This window comes from Mytilus californianus, unplaced genomic scaffold (genome assembly GCF_021869535.1).
Source record: "Mytilus californianus isolate M0D057914Y unplaced genomic scaffold, xbMytCali1.0.p SCAF_10, whole genome shotgun sequence".
Classification (NCBI taxonomy): Eukaryota; Metazoa; Mollusca; class Bivalvia; order Mytilida; family Mytilidae; genus Mytilus; species Mytilus californianus.
The window spans coordinates 33,889,086-33,902,951 of record NW_026262582.1 but is presented as its reverse complement, the minus strand read 5'-3'; the positions used below and the strand labels follow the sequence as shown (position 1 = coordinate 33,902,951).

The window sequence follows — 13,866 nt, the reverse complement described above, 5'->3', positions numbered from 1 at the left end:
GTACATTACCATTGGTCAAAATAGGACCTTAAACGTATGTATAGTTCTAGGTTTAATGTTGCGACTGAACGAATATACAAAACGGGGAGATTTTTTTTCTAAACTACCCTTTATGATGACCCAAAGCTCAGATAACCAATCTTCCTACCCATAAATACTTGATTGAGGATAGATATTTTGTTGTTGTAAATTATTTGTAAACTGACTCTTTCTGTGTAGTTTCTGCAGATATTTCAACATGGCTGAGACTAGTGGAGATGACAATACAACGTTAAAATCTAACTTAAATAAGTATAATTTTCCGAAGCATATTTATACTATACACATGTCTTCATGGACCAATTTTAACTTTTGCAACCAACCCTTTTTGAATTTAATATAAAATATAAATAGTACTAAGATGATTGATATGGGAACTAAACACTATCATATGATAAATGAATTTGTCCATGTTATTTAAATATCTAAAAAACAAAAACAACGGAAATAAAATGAATAGGTTATTGACAATGTTTGTCATACAAGTTCAAAAATAATGGATGACCTTTATTCCGTGTTATCTATCGTATCAGAAATGGTAATAGATAAAAGCATAAATCTAATTAGATACATGTTCAGGAGGATTAAAACTACTGTTTGATAGTAAGGTAAATTATTCTTAAAAATATCACGGATATGTCAAAAGTGCGTCGCAACCACCCATATTCAAGAAAAGGGTGTTCAGATGTGTAGCAACCTACATATTTAGGTTTCGGACTATGTGAACTAATATATATCTAAGTTAGTTCAATGTTTATTGGTCTATCGTGTGTCAATGTCATCACCAAAATAAAAAAAAGAAACAGAGAAATTTTCCAAAAAACCATACTGTGAGGTTCGTGGGTACACGAATTTCGAAATTTGTTTAATAGATTATCCTGTATATGCTGTGACAACATACATTAACCTGATGGACTTGAATGTACACACGTCCGGTAAAATCAAGAATGGGTAAATTTTCTGTCTAATTCATTACAAATTAAATTGAGCCAATATCCCTAATGCGCCTCAAATTGCATTACTCGATAATAATATGTAAACAAAAATGTGCTGTAATTTTTTAGATGTTGCTATCTTTAACATGTTTAACCACTATTGCTGATTTGAAGAACATATTACCTTGGAATAAAAGTAAATAGACTAACATTGCATATATTCATTAATTAGAAAAATGATAAAAATTTAATCAAGATAACTTACTGCTTGTTTCCTTGGGACGGCTGTTTGGTTTTCACTCTTAATTGAGAATGGGGGGACAGTTCTCTGTCTATATTTAAATCTCACTGATTCTTCAAAGCTGGTCATATTTGACACTTTGAGTCGATCACTGCATTGTAAAAAAAATACAAAAAGGCTTTAAACCAATCAGCGTTATTCTGTACCAGAATTTGTAATTAAAATCGATTCTCTTTGCATTATGTTCGGACACTGAAATGTACACAGGAATCATATTTCATCGCTGTTGTTCTCTAGAAATCTTAACTATAGGTATTTGAGGATTTCTTTTTGTGCTATGTTTGTATTTTAAAGTCTGTTTTATTGATTTCTGTTCATTATTGGTGTGGGGATTGATTTTTTCATAGACCAATGAATCTAAACAGGTTCTAATTGTCCATTTTGAAAATCTTTTATGTTATGAAGTTACATTTAAATCAATTATCCAGAAACGTTTCATTTCTGTGTAACATCATTCTAGCAGCGAATGCATCTGGAGTTTGCATCTCCTAGTTGACCCCAAATGTTAACCTGCAATGAGTACCACGATGGATTTCACTAAGTCGGAAATGCTTACCTTCCCGGAGCAACTGAGTTCTTTCCTAGATTTAATAGGTTAGTGTTGCTCATCAGTCGTTTATAAACCACTGTTTGTATCTTCGTCGTTTTCATTAAAGTCAACTGTAGTTTGTTTTAATTTATGTTTTCAGATTACATCACTGGAATTTATTGAAGGTTTTGTAGTAATTTTGATAAACTTAATCATGTTATAGGGTTCTTCGGATACACATACTTTTTTCTTTTATGCATAACGAGAAAAAAAAACAGGAGATTTAGAGTATCTGTAAATAAAACATGCGACCATGGACAAAAGCAACCCAAAGACTTTTAAAAGAATTTTTTTGAATGTATACATTTTAGCAATCCCTTTTCTTCTCATGTTGATTTTCATTTCGTTGCCAAGGAGTAATGGTTCTTAAAATATCTTAAATACCTCTGGTTTCCCTTGGTGCCTTTTTAGCTTTATTTTTTGCTAAATAGGTCTTGCTTTAGTACGAACTTGTGGTTAGGATTGTCGGTGGCTGTCCATATAGAAGAGGTTTAGCCACTGTATTGTTAAAAGGTATACAATTAACTTGATATTAAATCGTCGTTTTAACAGTTTACGGCTTAGGGAGCAAACATTCTGCTCAAACGAAGACACTAGCTATCCCTCCTGCTAATTATCAACTTAGTATGTAATATAATAGTTGTCAAAGTTAATAATGATTACCACCATATGTAACTGGTCATATCACGATAAGAAGCATGTTATGTGTACATGATATGCAAAAGATCAATTCCCTGTTAGAAAAAAAAAAACAAAGAGAAAAAAAGAAGAAACAGTTTGAAGGGAGACAATGCAATATTTCATTTGTAAGTGAAAAATTTTATCATACATAAATATTAATGAAAAAAATTTAAGACAAATTTTTTCAAGATATAAATTTTTCAATCCTTATGTATAACAACAAATCTGCAGAACAACATTTGATGAAATCATGAACAAAACTACTTATTCCAAATAAAGCGCATTCAGATTTGTCAATTTTCACCATTTATGAAGAAATTTCTAAAAGCAATTTTGAACCATGTCTTTTACAAATTGACATAAAGTAAAATGACCTTTATACACTTAAAACAAATCAAAAGCATGAATATGCAGAAATGGAGTGGATAAAACTTTCCTATTTGAGTATCATTGGCAGGAAAACAATGACACTTCACTAGAATATGAAGATATTTTAAAATTTAAGTTCATGTACTGGTAAAATTTACAGACGACCAAACAAAGTTTTAAGATTTATTAGAGCCGTGTTTTAAAAACATAACCTTAAATTGCGAAAGGAAGAAGGCATACGATGAGCTAATGAAGGAAAGCTTTGAATATGTTCGAACTTATCATAGCTATGTCCGACTAGACAGTTCTATAAATGCAGTCATACGAGACCTTGTCCCAACAGAACATGAATATTCTATAGCAACTGTAGACTGTTTGCCATCAGTATGTCAATAGAAATACAAAGGATATGGGGTACCCATCCATGATACAAAATCAGTACATGCACAGCAAAAATGAGAACACACAATAAGCAAAGGAACAGCGCTTTTATTGCTGTTCTTCATCTCAAAGTCACAGTTAGGCATGATTTTGTAGTGCATGTATTTGTTGAGAAAGGAAACTTAGATCATGATGAAATATGTATCATTATAAGAATTTAAAAATCAACCGAAGGTATTCCTGTAAAAACAGTGAAAACAGCTCATGTCATCGTTTTTATTTACGCGATGAATATTTCACTGGAAACTATCCTAGTCAGTAGAATGTGTTTCAAAGGAAGAAAGAGCTAGGGAATGCTTTCCAGCCCACGAGATTGAAACAGATGATTACAATTATTGTCTTCAATGTTACCAACATATACAGGAATTCATTTATAAACCATTGCATTGAACATTTTTTCAGTTGCTTCAAGGATGGTTTCTAACCGTATCTTTGAAAATGAAAGAGATCTTAACATCTTCATTTTTCAACTCCAAACATCTGACGAAAACCGACCCACAACATATTGACAGTTTCTTGGTAAAAAAGATTTCAAGGCTCTACATGTCACATGAGAATGGACTAAATATTTTAATAAAAAAAATATACAGAATCATTACAGCTTATGAACACTGAAGAGCTTGTCATAAATTATCACTCAGTCAAGACAGTATTTGACATAACCTCACACAGTGGAACAAGTCAAAGTTTAAAAAAAGCAGAACGATGGCTTCAGAAAGAAGCAGAATCCGAAAAGGTTAACTACAATGCATATATGAAGAAGCACCCTCTTACATAGGTATTTATTGAGAACGAGGAGCCAAGAGAGCGCAAAATTGCAATGAGAGATTGTAATATTATCCTTTTCATGGATACTTTAGAACGCTTGTTTACACATGAAGATCCAGATCGAGGAGAAAACCAAAAATCCTAAATATGCACATGCCAATTACACTCAGGGGTCTTTCTACAGAGTCATATATCACAAAACTTTGACATTTAAATGACTGCGTCAATGGTTTGAACTGCAATTGCTTCAATCGCATTGAACTGTTAAAAGAACATGTGCATCTTTTGTTGAATTTGACAGGTAGAGAGAGTGAAATTATGTACAAGCTCAAACGCCAACTGAATTGGGCATTATTCTTACACTCAGTAAATCTAATAACACAACAGTTATTTCAATCTCTCATCCAGATGACAAGAAATACAAATGAACAAGACATCGATGATACAAATGAGCAACACATCGATGATGTAACCAAGTTAATGTTTTCATTTTTTACAGCACTGAGTCGATACCTCTGCTGGTGGACTATCAGCCCCGAGGGTATCATCAGCTTAGTAGTCAGTACTTTGGTACGGACAAGATTTATAACAAACTTTATAGAATTGCCAGTTTATAAATTTTGAAATTATAAAAAACTAAGGTTTCAACACTCTCATGCAAAGTTGGCCTTAGATGGCTTTGGTTATATTTTTAGGTTCTTTTTGGTTTAAAGCTCTTCAATGTTTTCGGTCCTTATACATCCTCGGCTTTCAAATATTCGGCTTTGAGTGTTCCTGGTGAAGATAAATCCAGAAAAATGCGCCGGACGCATGAAATTTATAACGTGTTGTATTCATTTTTAACAGCACTGAGTCGATACCTATGCTGGTGGCCTATCAGTCCCCGAGGGTATCATTAGCTTAGTAATCATTACTTCGGTAGTTACATGTTTTATAACAAACGTTATAAAACTGCTGTTTATAAGTTTTGAAATTATAAAAATAGTAAGGTTTCAACTCCCTCAGACAAAGTTGGCCTTGAATGTATTTGACTATATTTTGTAGGTCCTTTTTGGTTTATAGCTCTTCAACATTTTCGGTCCTTATACATCCTCAGCTTTCAAGTATTCGACTTTGAGCGTTCGTGATCAAGGTAAATCTAGAAAAGCTCTTCGGACGCATGAAATTTATAACATGTTGTTTTCAGTTTTTACAGCACTAAGTCGATACCTCTGGTGGTAGGCTATCAGGCCCCGAGGGTATCATCAGCTCAGTAGTCTGTACTTCGGTAGTTACATAATTTATAACAAACTTTATAAAACTGACGTTTATAAATTCTGAAATTATAAAGATAGTAAGGTTTCAACTCCCTCAGGCAAAGTTGGCCTTAAATGGATTTGGCTATATTTTTAAGTCCTTTTTGGTTTATAGCTCTTCAACGTTTTCGGTCCTTATACATTGAAGATTGAAGAGATAACTTAAAATCTGATGAATATATTTCATTTGAGATCACACAGTTTCAAGTATCTTCTTTACTCTGCAGACATCCTGAACCACCAACAGGAAGGGATGACGATTTGACAACTTTTAAACAGATACTGTATGATGCACTTGTAAAACTGGGTCGCTTACATGGAGTTAATCGTCTACATAGGATTATTTTTGCTCTTGATCACGAAATTGCAAAAGTTGCTTATTTAATTCATCAAAGAAGACAAATATTTTCAACAATGTTTACCTGATTTTCCTGTACTACATTTAAGGAAATAAAACTTTACCAACCTGATCAGTGCCTATATAATTGCAGGGATTCTACATCTGCTTAAATACATGAAAGATGAAGAGGACACACAAAAATGGACCAAATTTTTAACGATGAACAACACTGATTTAGCTACTAGATACATTAGACCCTTGTCTGCAGCATCACATCTGGCATGTTTAATGCAGTTTTACTCTACATTGACAAGAGATCAACAAGAAGACGCTCTCACTTCATACAAACTGGGTTGTATAGACACATTGGAATGGGGCGGATCGTTAAAAAGTTTTATAGAGAAAGACAGCAGTAAAAATCCTGTTTTCTGTTTTCATGATGACATTTCAAATTAATGCGATGAAATTATAGCTATATCTGTAGCGGAACCAGTTATTGGTAATGATGGATAAAGTCTTCTTTTAGCAGCTGTTAAAGCTTTCTTGCCGTTTTCATTTCTGAACGGGGCAAAATCATATGCAACCTTTTGTGTTGATCTACTACATGCCCACATTTTAGTAGGAACTCATCGCCAGAAATAAAAAAAGAGACTTTATTTTCAACGCCTCCCAAAGACGGTTAAGTAAACGTAGCTCTTGATAATCAGCGCGCAAAAAATCACAGAGATGCTCTAAAGGGGTTAAGACCAAGTTCTACAATGGAATCTGTTATACTTCAACTGTTACTAGTAGATCAGTTTTCTGGAGTTGAAGGAGTTCGCTCACGCTTGTTGTATAAGAATAAGGAAGGCTAGTCATCTTTCAAAGAAGACAGTAAATCTGAAAGCAGGCTACAGGAATTTGAAAACATACTGGAATATTCTGAAAGCAGGACACACAAATTTGATAACAGACTACAACAGACTGACTCTTCTATCACAAAAAGCAGAAATTAATTTGCATCTATCAACACAAGCGCTAAGTCGGGATCAAGTTTTCAAGGAGAGGACAAAGAAGTCAAAAGACTACAGATTGAGCTATCAAAACAAATACCTGAAATGTGTAATATTTGTTTCAAAGCTGATCATTCCAATGGGTGCTCTGTCATTTGAAAAAAATTAGAGACGTGCGAAACATCTATGATCCGCTAAGTATCAGTCTGCCAGATGATATTCTTGATAAATATTTCTTATCAGCAAGTGATTATATGATTAAAAATATGTTTTTGAGGAAGAGCTTTTCGGATTTAAGAGAGAAGAATGTTCAGATCTGTCAGCAGTAGATTGTATCAAAGAAGATAAAAGTATATTGAAATCGTCAAAAGGGACAACGATTCGAGTTTCAAAGATAAAAAGAATAATCCTAAAATCAAAAGCTGAGGAAAACAAAAGAAAGAGTAAGTCACTGGTAAAAAATCAACAAAATTTGTAGTTGATTGCATGAGCTCTAATATGGAAACTTGCCAGGCATTTGTTAAACCAGACCGCTCTAAGAGTGGATTGGAAAAGTGTACAGGCATTAAAATGGCCATCATTAAAACTCTTTTGTATACTCTCGAGGGTCTCCAATTACAGGATGCTGAAGAGCATCTGAATAGTCTTGGCCTCTTATGCAGTGACATAAACATAAAGTTCAAACTGATATAGGCAAACGTATAAAATGTGCATTCTTTTAATTTGCATGAGTCAAATTTCAAGCCCCAGTATCATCTGGAAAAGACTGCATAGCTTATGTATCAAATGCCGTGATAGGAAAGACTATGCGTCTTTGTCCAAGTATAAGGCACATGACTGTTTGTGAGACAATAATATGGCTTCACTCCGGATGACTTGAAAGCAGGAACGAGAGTAAAACTACAAAAGACTTCCAATATCTTAGAGTCCGTTATAAGCATAATAACATCTGGTGGCATTGGTAGTGTAGTGATACATCTGTTTGCTCTATTACAGTTTTGATCAAGAAAGGAAGATGTATCATTTAAGACACCCGTTTTGTTGCAAAAAGCTAAACCGGATCTGTATGATATTACAGAAATTATATCCCGTTTGGAAAAAAGATTTGGCAACTTTACAAAGAAAATTGCACTTTCTTTGGCAATGGGAGGAAATGATTTTATTCCAAAATACTATTAAATATCTCATGAGAAATGGGTAACAAGCATCCTTGAAAACTAGCATTATCTACAAAGTATTGATAGTACAAGAGAGATGAAACAATGTACTTCATAACGTTAGCATCATTTGAAACAAACATTTATTTGGATATTGTAAAACATTGTACTGTCCAGCTAATATCAACCCAGCATCAGTGACATTACAAGAAGCTCAACAAACAGAGACCACGGAAAGATAAGCGTAATCCAAAAAGCTGAATGCCACCAGAGTGTGCTCTTAAAAATATGGTTAAACTGGTTGAATGCCATCTTCAATATCTTGCAACAATTTGGAAGCATGATGCCAATCTTCCTTATTTTCTAGAAAAAGCCGAAGTGTAGACCAAAGATGTCTACTCCAAGGTAATTGTGTACTGATCACCATACTACATTCTAGATCTAATTTAAGTACATATTCATATATAGTATAACTAGAATTGTTTCCGTTAATTCAAATAAATTTCATTCAGCATGCTCAAATCATCAAATGAGTGGTTACTTTAATTGTGACATTGTTATGGTATCAATTTGCTACATTTGCAAGAGTTTAAGGCTGTTAATTTCAATTGAATTGTATTCAATTAAACTTTGTACCTTGTTTGTGGAGATTGGGAGCGAATAGTCAATGTTAATAAAAAAATAACACTTTCCTTTAAAAAGATCTTTGAACAGTGGACACGAAATAGTGTATGCAACGGTTTTATGAAATGTGATAAATGGGATTGTTTTTCATAAGATGTAGTGATATATATCTATATGACCATTTTCTTGAATAATACATACCTATTGGCTGTCAATCTGGTAAAGTCCTTAAAAAATATGTATATTTGTCTTAACTTAATACAGAGACCAGCGCTGATATGCATAAAACCATTTAAGTTAAGACATCCAATTGTAGTACTAATGTATCGTGAGACATGTAGACAAATCCGTCCGTTCGGAACAAATCTTAACTTAAGTAATTTATGCATATCAGCCCTGTAATCTATACACTATCGTAAAAATATAGATTTAGCGATTGAATTCTACATAGAATTATGCATTATCTTTTTTTGTGTTGAAATGAAGTACCTGTTGTGTGAAAATCATTTTGCAAAGTAATGTAATTAAATGTTTTGAACATTATATATAGACATTATAGACATATAGATAATACAGCATATTCGTTTAAAGTCACCTACCCACGAAATACTTACTCCACATGAAGGAACCAAATATACACTGAATATGTTGTTCCATTCATAATTTGTACGAATTGTTCTTATTATGGATAAATTTGAAGAAAAATACATTGACACACTAACAAGTCCTAATTGCATTTTGTTTAAAATATTAAAGAGTATGAAAAACCATAGAGAAGAATTGTATAATTCTAGATGATAGTAAATAACACAATTTAGATTAATGAAATAGATAGAATCTGGCCTAGTACAAGTACAGTTCTAACCCTTAATTCAAGTATGGTTTATCCATTAAAACAGGTCAAGCTCAAAAACATATTGTCCAAAGTCACGAGCCTGAAGTTCAGTGTTTGTCGTTAGTTCGAGTTTGTGTAATTTGTGTTTCGTAAACTGTATTGTATAAATTAGGCCGTTTGTTTTCTCGTTTGAATTGTTTCATATTTTCCATATGGGGCCTTTTTATAGCTACCTATACGGTATGAGTTTTTCTCATTGTACGGTGTCTATGATTGCTTTTATCTCATTTGAACCCTGATGGATAGTTCGTCTCATTGGTAATCATATCACACATGCTCATTCTTATATAAAGAACGGATATAATACAGGTCGAGAATGAATTACGACTGTTTCAGACTGGTCAAGCACTGTATCAGACTTTAACTTATGTTAAAGATTAACGTCGAAAACAAATCAGTTATAATGGGAAAAACCCTCTCATTTTCAATACAATTGATATTATATTAATATGTGAAATAAAAACATACATTTCCTTATGTTATTTACATTATACATGATAGATGAACCTCGTACATTTGAAATAGAAAATGGTATATGTAGGAATAGCAGCAGACACATCAAATGGCTCTTTGCATACGTGTTCATGGTGTTACGTGTTATTCAAAACGATCAGGTTAATTCAAAAAAGTCCTTTTATTTAGAAGGAGACATATATGGCACAGTGCTTGCAAAAAATAGGTGAAAGATACAAATTGATATGCAAAACTCATAATGCGAGAGAAACTGATATCACAATGGCGAAAAAAGAGGACGACAATACGAACAAGTTTGATCACACAACACTACATAGAAAACTTAAAACTGATCAACACGAACCCACAAAAAACCGGGAATGATCTCAGGTGCTTGAAAAAATCAATTAAAGGAACAAATATATACTATAAAGTTATATTAATATAAGGAATGTATAAACCAATATTATAATTTGTTTTATTTATTATTGTTCTAAATATTTTTTATCCCTTAAAGGCCCCGACATGACAAAGTGAGACGGCTTGACAACACAGTAAACAAAAAACATATATGAATTATGATTTACTGTAAAAATGTCTATTAAACAAATAAATGTATAGTCAGCAATATTGGATAGAATAAAACCTTCTTATTTTAATTTTGTTATTTAAATGTTATAATACTTTCTGACAGAAAATATATGACCTTGTTCTCGGTGAAACATTCTTTTTTAAAAATCTATTCGTGTGGAAAGTTTTTAAACAATGATGTGTACAATTCAAGATAATTGTTAAATATTATTAGATATTTGCATTACATATACTATGTAGTTTATCATTTTGTATCTGACTTTTAAAAACTTTCATGTCGACTATTCAAAACCAATTCAAAATTGACGATGCTTTAGTGGTTGTTCTTTCAAACCACCAACAGAAACGACGAAAAACGTTTTTTTTTTTAATGTGTGTGTCTTAATTTGTAAGATTTACTCGAATTTTTGCAGTTAAAGTGTGCCGGAGGCAAGCAGTTGTATGATGTGTCATACCATCAATATTGAATGAAGGAACATGAGCGGAAATAATAAAGATATTTTATTGAAAATATTTGCAACATGACAAGGGAATCCTCTTCCCAATATCAGGCATTGTTTATATGCCATTAATAGCACTAAAACATGCTTATTGAACTGAAAGTATTAGATGTTTAAATCATTTATGTAAGAACAATAATAAAAAAAAATCAATTTAACATTGTTTAACTACATACTATTCAAAACTGACTGAATGATTTTTACTGAAAACATGACAACGATGACCAAAAATGGTTCGAACTGTGTAAGGAAGGAAACCAAAAAGATCGAAGATTAGGCATAAATTTCCCTAACAGTACAGGACAATAATTCCTTCAAAAATGTTCTTCATTAATTTTCGACTATTCATCTATAGAATAACAAAATTAATTGCAATTTATGCATCGATAAATTAACTCAATCTGTAAATAGTTTGATCACGTGAAGTTGACCCCAACTTTATACAAGTTTAGATACAAGCAAGGATTCCAAAATCGGAATTATTTCGACAAATTCTTTCATCTCCATCCAAGTCACAATTTGTAAAAGTAAACCATTTCATAGCCGAGCAATGAGAGATGGAGCGTAACAAATGCTCTTCATTAAACTTACTACAGTCAAGTTTATACAGAAAATAAATGTATTCATTAAGAGACGATTTACTATTGGGGACACAATAAAAATAAAAAAAGTTTGGTCTCCTTCTTCTAGACTACAATGACTTCGTAAAAACTAACAGATTCGATATACAGTATAAACTCATCAATATGTCACTTTTAACTACATTCCTATGGCTTACCATGATAAGTTAGAAATATGATAGAAATAACTAAAACTTGAATGGTTAGGTGAATTACTTTTTATTCTCTTACAATAAGATCAAGTTTCAACCTTTTCTTCTTGTACTTTCATATAAATTCCTAACATATTCAAGAAATGTTTGGTATAATGAAACTTGAGCAATTCTCTCAGATTTTTACTGCATATGTTGACCCAAAATACTCATTATATATATATATATATATATATATATATATATGTCAATTTGGGGAACACATCTAATACAACAAACAAAATAAAAATTGTCGATTTCTGGTGGCGGAAAACATAAGCAACGACGCTTTTAATGTTTATAATACCAACATATAGATACACATAATGTTCTTTATTTTAAACTTAACAAATTGCAACTTTTGCACACTGTTCACAAAGAAAATGAACACATTAAAAGACAATCTTGAAAGCCTAAAGGATAATGTAAACTTTTCTGGGAATAAGAAGCTAAACACTTCATAATCACTTGGTCTAAAAGATAACGTCATGGGACACATCTAAAGTAAACTATGATACATTTTCAGTATCCTTTATGCAGGGAATTAACATGATTGATTTAGCATATTTTTTTGTTGGCAGTTTTTAAACTGTAAACCATTTTAAAAGTAACAAATTTGATCTGTACTGAATGAGGTTATGGTTTTTACTGAAAGAAGTTATGGTTTGGGTCTGTTTTTGGTCATATATCTCGTACCATTAATTTGTCAATGTATTTATACAAATCTTGGTTTCAAATGTTATGTTTTGCGCGTTCTTGATTAAAGGTAAAACCGGAAAAGGGCTATGAATGCACGAAATGTATAAAGTGTTATTTTGCTTGATAAAAAATTATTCTATTGAAACGATATCATGTCATGGATATAAAGACGACTTTAAAGCAGATCAATTACTGTGGAAAAGTGATTTGTATTTCAAACTATTCACAAAGCAGTTAATGACAATGTTGTTTGACGTAAGTATCATAGGAGAACTGTAACCAAGATAAAACAAAATTTCGTATTTTCGTACCTACAACTTTATGTGCAGAGGAGTTTGTGGAAACCTACCGTTCGAACACGAGCTAAAAGCAAATGCTGAACATCATAAGGTTCCCAATATAAATTTCGTGTTATATCTGCATCCAGAAAATGTTGTTTTTTTTAACTATGCAAACCGGGGCCTTTTTACAGCGAACTTAATGAAATAGGTTTTTATAGATTGTTGAATGTCAAACGCGGACCTGTTATTGTTCACCAACTTTGTACGTTTGTGTTTAATAAAAAGGTTTCTCATTGACAATGGTAATACATTTCTTATTATTATAGCAAATGTAAGAATTGTACTTAAAATATGTTTGCAGACTACAAGCTATTAATAGTAAATATGTATTTATCTATAAATAAAATGTACAAAGTGCATTTAATACCTTTAAAAATAGTGTAGAAGATATAAAGTAAACCCGTTAACGGCAAATACGGTTTATAATAATGATTTCGAAAGGTACTCACTTTTTAACACATCATCAAGTTATCTGTATGAAAAACATCTTATAAGTTACATTGTAGTGTGTACTTTTCCATCAAAATAAGATTTTAACGTGAATTTAAAGTCAGATGCAATCCACAATTTAACATGTTTAATTTAAACCGAAAATATTTACTTTTTCTGAAATAATTATGGTCAAATATTTTGAACACTGTTAATTTAAAGTATGCACAATTAACAAATGTGCACCATTTACATTTATTTAAAAACCTTGTCCTCTTTAAACGTCTGTTAGCACAAAATAGTTTTTGTTAATATCTCATGAACATACATTGTATCCAGTTACTAAGTCTAGATTTGCAAATATATAGTTCATTGGATATTTGTTAATTTCGTCTTACAACAGCTTTATGTTACAAATTTATAATATATAAGATTTAAAGGGAAACCAAGACATAATTCATCTATAAAAACAATTATATGGATTACATACATTTACGAACAGTATAAATCAAACTTATTTATACTAAGCAAAGTTTACTGATTAATACCCCTTTCACATACACAGATTTTTTTCTCACGAGTCCTTACGGATCGCTACTTCGTAGAGAGTCGCAAG

The 13,866-nt window shown here is 31.9% G+C and overlaps 1 protein-coding gene across 5 annotated transcripts in view; it reads right to left on the bottom strand.

Moving 5' to 3' along the window:
- Nucleotides 1-13,395, bottom strand: part of LOC127717981 (transient receptor potential cation channel subfamily M member-like 2) — a 77,579-nt gene extending 64,184 nt beyond the window's left edge. For 2 of the 5 annotated variants that reach the window (XM_052223852.1, XM_052223853.1), the window contains exons 1-2: nucleotides 8,733-8,925; nucleotides 1,240-1,366 (exon numbers count right to left, since the gene is read on the bottom strand). In XM_052223852.1, the coding sequence (XP_052079812.1) occupies nucleotides 1,240-1,366; nucleotides 8,733-8,920 (315 nt within the window). In that variant the 5' untranslated portion in view covers nucleotides 8,921-8,925. Of the gene's footprint in view, nucleotides 1-1,239; nucleotides 1,367-8,732; nucleotides 8,929-13,270 lie in introns of those variants that run through there. The other 3 variants (XM_052223854.1, XM_052223855.1, XM_052223851.1) reach the window with 3 other exon arrangements.
- Nucleotides 13,396-13,866: the final 471 nt, after the last annotated feature.